Source organism: Oreochromis niloticus, unplaced genomic scaffold (genome assembly GCF_001858045.2).
Source record: "Oreochromis niloticus isolate F11D_XX unplaced genomic scaffold, O_niloticus_UMD_NMBU tig00006539_pilon, whole genome shotgun sequence".
Lineage (NCBI taxonomy): Eukaryota > Metazoa > Chordata > Actinopteri > Cichliformes > Cichlidae > Oreochromis > Oreochromis niloticus.
The window spans coordinates 190148-202468 of NW_020328055.1; the positions used below are offsets into that span (position 1 = coordinate 190148).

The 12321-nt window shown below is 37.3% G+C and overlaps 2 gene segments (V, D, J or C); both read right to left on the reverse strand.

The window, feature by feature from the left end:
• Positions 1–2105: 2105 nt before the first annotated feature.
• On the reverse strand, positions 2106–2570 carry LOC109201776 (Ig heavy chain V region 914-like). The segment is given in 2 exon segments: positions 2106–2422; positions 2522–2570. Coding segments are annotated over 2 exon segments (366 nt in total).
• A 1063-nt stretch (positions 2571–3633) lies between these two features.
• On the reverse strand, positions 3634–4132 carry LOC112845273 (Ig heavy chain V region 6.96-like). The segment is given in 2 exon segments: positions 3634–3955; positions 4048–4132. Coding segments are annotated over 2 exon segments (378 nt in total).
• Between the last annotated feature and the right edge of the window lie 8189 nt (positions 4133–12321).

A 12321-nucleotide genomic window follows, 5' to 3' on the forward strand; every position in this document is an offset into this window, starting at 1 on the left:
AGTAGACACTCAAATCTTACAATAGACAGCTGGGTTTTGGAAGAGAATTGAACAAATATTTAACATATAATCTGATCATTTTTGGAGCAGCCTGCAGGATCTCTACATATTAACATGCTGTTTTTTTTTAAATGTTTCCTCCTGAATTTAAATGTTTTTAATCTTAGATTTAATTCTGAGTCAGCTGTTTAAATAAGAACAGAACATTTTACATCGGAGGATATGACGGGTGAAATTCAAAATATACTGACAGCTTTCCAAGTAAAGACTTCAGTATTAAATAAAACGGTCCAGTTATGAAGCTTAACTTCAATCTCAGCCAAACTGATTTACTCAGGAACAAATCAAACACTGAAATAAACCAAACATTAACATTTAGAAGTTATCTAAGTGACTTATATATAATGTTTAACCTGAGTACCGAAAGACCGCGGGCGGTTTGAAAACGATGTGCCAGGAGTCCGTTGCTCTCGCCAGCTCTAGTGAGCCTTGACCAGCTGGTGGGTAACAGGCATCTCCAAAAACGTCAGAGCACTTTTCCAAATATGTGATGTCTTGATAAATCGAGCAGATATTTGAAGTTTACACAGCTACATTCTCGCCTGAAAATAACTTAAAAGTTTATTTTGTGACCCAGAAAGAGTAATATTTCAGACTTTTTAGCCGCTTTCCTCGGCCATTGCTGCGGTTGAGTTTTGGACGAAATGCATTCTGGGATATTATGCTTGGTTTAGCTACAGTAGTTAGTGAGCTGATTGGAGACCAAAACAGCCAATCTGAATTTTTGCATCCAAGTCTGTGATTGGTTGGTTTTGTGGCACAAATATAACGGTGTACAGAAAGAGTTGAGCACGCAGGGAGCAGAGATGTTGAGAGTGGGAGCAACACACTGTGAGCAGGTCCACAGAGATCTGAGAAAGAGCAAATGCATAAACTGAGTGAGAGGGGCTTTTAGTGTGTATATGGATAATAGCAAACACTGGAATACATTTTATGCACGCAGCAATGAATCTTGTTCGCTCAAATTTAGCTTTTCTTCGCTCAAAATAATTTTCTCCTCAAAATGCAAAATTTTTTTTACGTGTGCTCAAAATCTTTTTACGTGTGCTCAGAATACTGGCACAAAAGTAACGGCATAATAATACAGTAGTCTATTTTCAGCTGTGATTAATGTGACAGAAAATTTCAAACATGACAAAATTTTCGACAGAATGTGCGATATTTAATATAAAAATGTGGTACAAGTTTCTCTTGGCATGTGTGGTGGTTAGTTGCTGATGCTTTTTTGTACAATTCAGCTCTGATGGTTTCTGTTATTGTGACTTACAAAACAAAACATAGAACATCTTCAGGTATTACATTCAGATTGATTTGGAATTTGACCTCCAGTACAGATCACCATATTTATCATGTGACATATTAATAGTCTGAGGTCTTTAAAATTACATTATTACCACAGGGTTTTTTTTTTTTAGAATAGAGAGTGGCAGAAGAAACATGACTATGTTCATCACTCTGAGGCTGAATATGTGCCCTCTTGCTCTCCACACAATACACAGGACCACTCGGCACTGCACTCCACAGACTGAACATTTGTATCAGAAAAGAGTGCTCATTTCTGTTACAGTGTTTTGTACGATTTTAAAAATAAATGTGATTATAACATGAAACAATAGCCCTGTGCTATTATATCAGCATGTTATACAAGGTGCCTCTGGCTCTTTCACTGCTAGAAGATTGGTTATGGTATTGCATGCATTATCATATGTATGGAACCATGTGGAAACAAAATAGCATTTGCAAGTAATGAGAGAATTACTCGAGTGGAATTAATGATTTACGATCCCAGAATATTTTTTCTCTTACTAATCATCATAGAAAACATGTTTGATATCGACTGCTCAGAGGCTGACCTGTCTGCACAGTCAGAGAGGCTGGCTGCCTCACCTCTTCAAACTCTGCACCTGTGAAAAAATACATGGTCGGTGTAATTGCCATAACAGCGTTTACAGTGTCATCAGTTAAATTTAATTTGTGTCACTGATAATCTAATTTTGACTTAGTTTAATGTGCTGGGTTTTTGTACTGCATTTCTCCCTTTTGCATCACTGTGAGTCTCGAGCACAATAATAAACAGCAGAATCTTCAGTCCTCAGACTGTTCATCTGCAGATACAGCTGCTGTCTGCTGTTGTCTCTGGAGATGGTGAACCGGCCTTGTACTGACTGAGAGTAGAATTTGGTGCTACCACTGCCACTACTGATATAAGCAACCCACTCCAGTCTTTTTCCAGGAGCCTGTCTGACCCAAGCCATATAGTAGTCTCTGAATGTGAATCCAGAGGCTGTACATGTCAGTGTGTGGGATTCTCCAGGACTTTTAATGGCTGGTTCAGATTCTGTCAGAGTCTGACCATCAACACCTGTCAAGGACACAAAAACAGATTTTGTGAAATATATCAGAAATGCTGAAAAAGGTTAAAGATAAACTATATTAAAACAAGACAATTTAGACTCTTTACCTGCCCAGAAGACAGTTAAAAGCAGTAGTCCTGTCCTGCTGTCCATCATGTTACTCTGTGTGCACACTCCCCCCAGAAGTTAGATAAATAGAGTCAAGACCACAAGTTTTACATTGAATTCTCCCATGAGATTAAGAGAAAAAACTATGTGCAGGATGAGTGTGTGTGTGTGTGAAAAGTTATTGATTCATTATATTATGTGTTTATTGAAATAGATTAAACACAGGCATGTAAAACAATGAACAAACATATTATTTGAATCATTTATTTATTTATTTACTTTATAATTTGAGAGTAAAGACATTTAAATTCATGGATCAGCCCCTGTTATGAAACGTGTTGGTGGCTGCGTTTCATGTTCAAAGTGTATTTATGAAAGTCTCCTGTGCACTCTTTCTAATCCATACTGTTATATACATTATCAAAGTCACTCAGCTGATTAGAAAGAGAAGGTGGAGCTTAAATCACAGCTTTAAACACTTTGTATGTTGAATATTTGTTATTTTGTGTTCACTGAGCAGTTATGATTCCTGATAAATCAAACCTGTTTCTGATTTTATGTTTTTATGTTCAACCAACCAACAAAGGTACTGTGAGGCAAAATTCACTATAACAATAAAAAGGGCTGAACTGACTGTATTGATTCCTGCTGGTAAGTTTTTGGAAACCACTCTCTGACAGGTGATGATGGTTATGTTTGGAATAGATCTTGGTTTGGGTTAAGATGCACATTTTTATTGGACTACATGCAATGTTGAAAAAAGACACTGAAGGAGTTCCCATTGTGTTAAAATGTGATGTCAAGGGGAGAGATATACAGAGTTCACAGTTTGGAAAATACAGACTCCTCTGGCCATGAGTGTGATAGATCATACTGGGTCTGTTACCTTTGGTGACCTCTATATGTCCTCACACTTCCACTGGCATCACTATAAACAGCTACAAAATCGCTCACAGGGCATAAAGAGAGCAGCAAGGAGAGAATAAGTGTGTCCATCATTCATACACATTTTTTTGTTTCTATGAATTTACTAATCATGTTAAATTACAGCTCCTTTCTGTGAATGTGAATTTCACATTTTAACTTGGGCTGAGTTTTTGTACACAGTTTCTTCCTCTTGTGTCACTGTGGCTCTCGAGCACAATAATAAACAGCTGAATCCTCCGTCGTCAAGCTGTTCATCTGCAGATACACCTGCTTTCTGCTGTTGTCTCTGGAGATGGTAAACCGGCCTCTGACTGACTGAGAGTAGTAGATATAGTTGCTATTATCACTGATTCTAGCAATCCACTCCAGTCCTTTTCCAGCAGCCTGTCTGACCCAAACTGCATAAATATCACTACTGAACCCTGAGTATGTACAGGTCAGTCTGTGGGAGTCTCCTGGCCTTTTGACTACTGGTCCAGATTCAGTCAGTGTTTGACCCTCAGTACCTACAGACAATCACATTATTAGCTTCTGTATTTAAAACATGTCATTTTACTTTGTATTAAAAATATTTCTAAAAGCACTGTCATATCCTTACCAGCCCAGTTAATTGACAGGATGAGAACAACAGCCATGAACTCATGTCGACCCATGATCAAAGCCATTTCTATGACAAACCTATAGTGGTGTATGTCAGTCATATAGTCTCTGTGTTATAGTCTACAAAAATATTCAAATATGGTAGATCAGTTTGCATCAGCTCCTCCTCCTCAAAGAGGAATACACTTTTCCATTTCTGCTTATTGATACTAAACTTATAAATAAACAGGTGCTGGTTTTATTCATTTTGCCACCTGTACAGTGCATCTCTCCCCCCCCAATACCTTTGTTTAACCAAAAAATGAGAGTGTTGAATCTTCAATGTATCACAGAAACATGTAAAAAATCTTCTAAATAAATACTGATAGCAAAGTGTATAAAAACTGTGATAAAATTTTGTTTCCTACAGTAACAACTTTAACAGTCCATTCCAGCAGCCTGTCTGATCCAAGCATTATTATAATCACCACTGAACCCTGAGTATGTACAGGTCAGTCTGTGAGATTCTCCCGGCATTTTGATCACTAGTACAGACTCAGTCAGTGTTTGACCCTCAGTACCTACAGACAAACAGTAATAATTAGTGTCTGTATTGTGCAGGTACAGATAAGTCCATAAGTATTTGGAACCAAAAGTTAATCCAAATATTTAAGGACTTAACTGTATCTGCACAATTTATAGTGCATACTGTGGTGTAACAAAGAGCAAATTATGTATGAACAATAATTCCAATTAGTCTGAGCTTAATGAATTCTGTTAAATGTGTTGCAGATCCTTCCACATTTATTGTTTCTTTCATAGTGTTGCTGATGTTCAATAGCAATTAATTTCTCTGAATCAAATTTTGTAAAGAGTTTTTTCCTCTTGTGTCACTTTGGGTCACAGGCGCAGTGATAAACAGCAGAATCAGAAGTTGTCAAGCTATTCATCTGCAGATACACCTGCTTTGGAATTTTTGATAATCACCCCATCATGTGATTATCATCTGTCTTCTCTGTTCTCTGTTTTGGACATAGAAGACAGATGGTTTGAAAGAGGAGTGAAAGAAGTGATCTATGTCCACTGTGAATGACCATCTTTGATGGCAGACAGTTGGTGGTTTACGACACCAATATGTCTGTGAAGGTTCTCAGTCGTCCAGGTCATCGTAGTCTAAGGAGCTTGGGAAGAAAACCGTCTGGAAGCTTCTTCAGTTCACAAAGCACCAGAGAAACATAAAGAACAATCCATCATACAAAATTAAACCAAAACCATAACAACTCAAAATACTGGGTCCAACGGACCCAGAACCGTGACAGAGACGGCGTTTTTGGTCAAGGAAAATGGAGCTTTTTGAAAACGCTCTCCAAAGTGGATAAATTTGAAAACGCCATTTTCACGTCACAGTGTGGACTGCTAAAACGGAGCCTTTCAAATGACGCATTTTAGTCATGTGATGCAGTCATGTAACCAATTAAACTAAGATGGCGGAGGGCATTATACAGCAGTTTTGTTTGCTCTCAATTTTGACAGCCCTATTAAAGATTAATATCAGTCTGTACATGCTCCAGTTAGCTTTTCTTCAAATTCTTTAATTCTCACTCACTTTTGCAACTTTGTACTTTTGTGTTACTCGCAGCAACAAATCCACCTTATTGTCAGTCCATTAAAAAACTTGGTGCTTTTCCTCGAAATTTTGCCGCAACGTTTCAAAGAGCCAGAAAGTAAATAAACGGCAGACGGAAATGACCCAGGATTGTAAGGTAAGCGTTTTCAGTCGTTTCAGTGTGGAGGAACAGCTGTTCGGAAACGATTGAAAACGATAGTGTGGACGCGGAGTGTTTTTAGACGAAAACGCCGTTTTCGAATTTATCCGGATTAGTGTAGACGTAGCCTTAGAGACTGCGTACCAGCGCTGACTGTGTCTGCAGACTGTGTTAATCAAACCACAACAGATGTCATATGTTATTGTCACCTAATTATAGTAAATGGTAAAGACTCAATCTTCATCTCAAGTCTGTTTTCTTCTAGTGGTCTGTTTCCAAAATTCTGTCAATGACACTGAACTGCAAGTAATTTATGCAAATTTTGATTGGCTGAGTTTTTTAACTCAGTTTCTTGAAATTTCCAGTTTCTTGAAAGATGATTTTTTCTATCATATGCAAACATTTTATGTAAATTCTTTTAAATATTCACTGAAGAATATTGAAGTTTCTATCAAATGCCACTTAACATCTGTTTCAATTATCAAGCTTAATATTACAAAAAATAGATTTTACTCCAGCAGGCAAACTCCTGTCAGAGTCATCTCTGGAGATGATAGAGTAAGAGCATATACAGGTTCATTTTGTGTTATATTTTTTTTTTAACCATTAATTCAGATTCTGTCACAGACCATCAAAACATGTCAAGAGGATCAGCTCACACTAAATCAAACTGTAATCTTTGTAGATGATCATGGTGAGTCTTTAAATGAATGTTACATTGAGTTGAGAGTGAAAAGAATGAGTCTCTGAGCTTAAAATTGAAAAATTAAAACAAAAAAATATTTTTTTCTACGCATTTCTAAATCATCAGGCATATTTTTAAACTCTCCATATTATGATGATCAGCTTTTAGAATTCTGATTTAAATTGCTTTAAGGGCGACCGTGGTTCATGGGGTGGGGATGCTCATCTTGTAACCGGATGCCAGTTCGATCCCCAGCTCTGTCTGTCTTGGTTGTTGTGTCCTTGGGCAAGACACTTCACTTACCGCCTACTGGTGTTGGCCAGAGGGGCCGATGGTGCGATATGGCAGCCTCGCTTCTGTCAGTCTGCCCCAGGGCAGCTGTGGCTACAACAGTAGCTTTCCCAGCATTCCCAGGCCAGATATAATCTCTCCAGCATGTCCTGGGTCTGCCCTGGGGCCTCCTCCCAGTGGGACATGCCTGGAACACTTCACCCAGGAGGCACCTAGGAGGCATCCTTGCCAAATGCCTGAACCATCTCAACTGGCTCCTTTCAGTGTGGAGGAGTAGCAGATCTACCCTCAGTCCATGCCACCCTCAGCAGAAAGCTAATTTCTGCCACTTGTATTCGCGACCTCGGTCTTTTCAATCATGAAAAGCTTCCCAACCCCATAGGTGATCATGTCAAGACCAGTAAATCGAGAGCTTTTCTTTTACACTCAGCTCCCTCTTCACCATGATGCACTAGTACAGCGTCTGCATCACTACAGCCACAGCACCAATTCGTCTGTCGATCTCCCGCCACCCTCACTCATGAAAAAGACCCAGAGAATAGAGAATAGTTAAACTCTTCCACTTGGTGCAGAAACTCAGGGTCAGGGATGAGCACAACAACCCACAACAATGGTCAGGCACAACAGACTTCTGTTATTGCCCCAATAAATATTTCTTCACACAGTAAATATGACATTGTCCTAGTCACTGACTGTGATCTTTATTTGGTAAATTTTGCAATCAATAAACAAAACTTGACTGGTATCCTTTAAATCTGCCTGATCTGGATCCATCAATGAAATTATCTTTAAGTCTAAACATCTTGTGTTTTTAGACGTGAGCTTGTCCATGAAATGGGCATTTAAACAAGACAGACAAAGTGAGTTTAATCAGAAGAAGAGAAACAGAAATCTTTTTATCTTTTTTTTTATATCAGATTTATTCTTCATAGAATAGTTTGTAGCCTGTCCAAAGCTAACACCTTGACCAAGTCCATAAAGACAAAGTAAAGATTGCCATAATTTATGAAAATTGTGAAGGTTTTTGTAAAGCTGCTGTACCACCTTTAGTCAATGTGAGTGTCTAGCGTAATAATAAACAGCAGAATCTTCAGTCTTCAGACTGTTCGTCTGCAGATACAGCTGCTGCCTGTTGTTGTCTCTGGAGATGGTAAACCGGCCTTGAACTGACTCAGAGTAGAATTTACTGCTACCACTGCCACTATCAACAGTGGAAACCCACTCCAGCCCTTTTCCAGCAGCTTGTCTGACCCAGCCCATATAGTGGCTGCTAAATGTGAATCCAGAGGTTGTACATGTCAGTGTGTGGGATTCTCCTGACTTCATGCTCAGACTGCTGGTTTATTTTTGATTCATAGTTTATTGAAAAGTAGAATAGGAGGCACAGCATTCACCTTGCAGGCCCCTCGTCTGTGGAACAACTTTGAACTTGGTTTCAGGAGACAGACACCCTCTCTGCTTTTCAGATTATGCTTAAAACTTTCCTTTTGACAAAGTTTATAGTTAAGGCTGGATCAGGTGACCCTGAATCCTCCCTTAGTTATGCTGCAGCTGGCTTCCCATGATGCACTGAGTGTTTCTTCTTCAATTACATCTTTATATTTTATGTGTTTAAACATCACTCTGCATTTAATAACTAGTTATTATTAATCTCTGGCTCTCTTTCATAGTGTGCCTTTGTCATGCCTTCCTCCTTTGTAGATTCTTTACCTTACAATATAAAGTGCCTTGAGGTACCTGTTGTTGTGATTTGGGGCTATATAAATAAAATTGAACTGAATTTAATGGAACTGAAATATGGATTTTCCTTGGACTTAGAATATTATTAGCAAAGACAAAATCTTTTGCAACCATAAAAAGAAACATAGCATTTTGGGTTTTGTTTGTTTGTTTGTTTGTTTGTTTGTTTGTTGTTTTTTCCATTCCTTAAAAAAACATTTCAAACAAGAAAGGTGATAATGTTCACAAAAACAAATGCAAATATTTATTAAACACCAATAATGCAAATTTATTTTATCTTTGAGTTTGTTCATAAGTTAAATTTAATTTCTGTCACCGAAAAGCAAATTTTGACTTGGTTTGACGTGATGGGTTTTTGTACAGCATTTCTCTCTTTTCTGTCACTGTGCTTCTCTAGCACAGTAATAAACAGCAGAATCTTCAGTCCTCAGACTGTTCATCTGCAGATACAGCTGCTGTCTGCTGTTGTCTCTGGAGATGGTAAACCGGCCTTGTACTGACTGAGAGTAGTATTTGGTGCTACCACCACCACTATTATAAGCAACCCACTCCAGTCCTTTTCCAGGAGCCTGTCTGACCCAGTTCATTTCAAAGCTGCTGAATGTGAATCCAGAAGCTGTACATGTCAGTCTGTGGGAATCTCCAGGTCTTTTAACTGCTGGTTCAGATTCTGTTAAAGTCTGACCATCAACACCTGTCAAGGAAAACAAAACAAAACAAAAATTGTGAAACATATCAAAAATGTTGAAAAAGGCTAAAGATAAACTATATTAATAAAAGATCTGTTGGACTTATCACCTGCCCAGAAGACAGTTAGAAGCAGCAGTCCTGTCCTGCAGTCCATCATGTTAAACTGTGAGTCCACTGTTCCCAGCAGTCAGATAAGTACACTCAAGACCTCAAGTTTTACATTGACTCCTCCCATGAGAGAGAGAAAAAGATTATGTACAGTGTGCAAGAAAAAGAAAAGAAACTGATTCATTAAATTCTGATTATACTGTTTATTTAACTTGACTAATAATGATACAAATCTGTAAAATATGTAAAACATGAATTTTATCAGTAATACCCTGAGAGAAAACAAAAAAAGACAAGAAAGTAAAAGTAATCCAAGAAGTACAACATACATTAATAACAATTAGCTTAAAACCACTGAAACACATTTTCTCATTTCACAGACATGTGAAATGAGACAAAACAAAAACAAAAACATATGAAAAAGATGAAAATTGCTTTTAAGACATCTAACAACTAAAATATGTCAACATGTTTTTTGTTTTTTGTTTTTTTTTAATGAACAGAATGAAAATATTTTAATTCATGCATTAGCCCGTGTTTTTTTTTTAATTGTTGGTGGCTTAGTCTCATGTGTACTGCATATTTGTGTAGGTTTATTGATGTCTGGTAACACTGAGGGGCCACATACACAGAAATAAACATCTGTGTCTTCAGGCTGCAAATTTACCACTGTGAATGTCATTGTACTATTTGAAGTATATGTGTGGTAGTTGCACTTTTCTTCAAAGCCTTGTGAAAGTCTCATCCTCCATAATGAACCAAAATCAAGTTCATTCATTTTTCTTCATTCTTTCTGTTCAGTCAATGAATAACCAGGAACCTGACAGTTGACGTCAAAGCCTGTCCAGGCTGTACAACCACTGATTCTGGCTGGATGGGGTCAATACTGTGGAAAAAGATTTTTTCTCTACAATTAAGCTGATTATTCAGTTGTTTTTATAGTGTTTATTAGACTGAATGCACTTAAAAGCTTCTCTCAGGGTCCAGAACCTTTAAGCAAGAGAGAACATGATGAACTTGTGTGAATGGAAAATCAGCTAAACAAATATATGTTCAAAAATACCAAATAAAAAATTGTTCATCTCACAGAACTTCTTTATATGTTAATGATTTATGTTCATTTAATAGTTACATTATCTGTAAATTCAGATAATGGCTGAATATAAAATATAGTTTTGGCTTGTTTCTTTTTTTTCTTTTTTTTTGCCTTTTGTGTCTTTCAAACAAAAACCTGAGGCAATAACATTCACCATACCAATAAAAAGGATTGAATTCAATGTACTGAATTATGACTGAATATTGGATATTTAATCCCCTTTCATGTTTTATACCGCCACCTTTTATTGGTTTGGGTGGTAAAGTAATGGTTATATTTCTATGGCTTGGGTATCCTCTGTAAATGAGAATTTCAGATTTTAACTTGACGTGCTGAGTTTTTGTACAGAGTTTCTCATCTTGTATCACTGTGGTCCTCAGTCAGTTCACCTGTAGATACAGCTGCTGCACAAACTTTTAGATTTACACACACATATACGCCAACTGAATATTTTGTGTTCACACAAACAAATGCACATTGCAGATTACCAGTGCTTCACAAAAGAGTTTTATTATATTCCTCGAGTATAGTTTTGAGATGTTGATTGAAGTTATGTGACTGTGACTGTTTGATCTTGAAATTTTTGTACAGTATTTCTTCCTCTTGTGTCGGCTGGCTTTAGACTTACAGAGTAGCAGATGCAACCTGTACTGTCAGTAATGGTAGCAAGCCACTCTAGTTCTTTTCCATCCACCTCTGTAACCCAAAAATAAAGTGCCCAGCTCCATCAAACAGCAGGTCTTAGAGAAAAGACTCATGTCTCATTTGTTGCTTCACTGGTGAGGGAGGACTGCTGATTGAGCTCTGCTCACATTTAAACCTTCAGTCATTGGCTACCTCAAGGGCAACAGAGCAGTAAAGTGTTAGAGACTCACTTACTGGTGTGCATCATGGACATACCAAATATCAATATCCTGATTGTTGCTCTGAGATGGGTTCTCAATCTGTGCCTTGGTTTGACAAATTAAAACCAAGCAAGGAGTTAAAGACAATTTAGTATGTGTTTGTTCAGCCCCACATATGGTATGTGTTGATACCTGATATCCTGGCTCTGGCTAACTCACCAAGGTCAGTAATTCCCCCATAAATGTGTCTGTTATTATATAAATGTCCTAACATCTGACATCTGACAATAATAAATTGACAATTTATCATTAATAAATGTTTCAAACAATAAAGACAAAGTATTTAGGTTTTACAACACTTGTTTTGGATAAATGTAATATCAAGAGTGTGAGTTTGGATATTATTTTGCTATAATATCCATATATTATAAAACTCACAGGATTCAGTATTGTATGGCAGCAGCAGCGCTACAGACAACATGTGATTATTGAAGGTGATCTGATGGGAGCTTCTCTACTTCTGTTACAACTGACAGCATCATCACGATTTATAAATCATCACTCTGCTTTGTTTCTAGATTAGCAATGATACAATTTAAAGGTGATGTTAATTATCTTGTCACTAATACAGTGGCTTGCAAAAGTATTCAGCCCCCTTGAACTTTCCCATATTTTGTCACATTACAGCGACAAACATGAATCAATTTTATTGGAATTCCACGTGAAAGACCAATACAAAGTGGTGTACACGTGAGAAGTGGAATGAAAATCATACATGATTCCAAACATTTTTTACAAATAAATAACTGCGAATACTTTTGCAAGCCACTGTAGCTACAGATGGCAGTCGTGTTGCAACAATTCACTGGTGCATGCACTTTAATACACAACATAAGCTGTTATGTTATGTAACATAAAGAAAAAGCAAATGATAACATTTACACTTACAAACACATGAATACAATATTTAGGGTTCACCGTTCTGGTAGGGAACATTTATTGTTCCTTTCAGTTTGTGTATGTTTAACAATTTGTAAATGTGAATTGCAGAAAATAAAATTTAGCTTTTTTA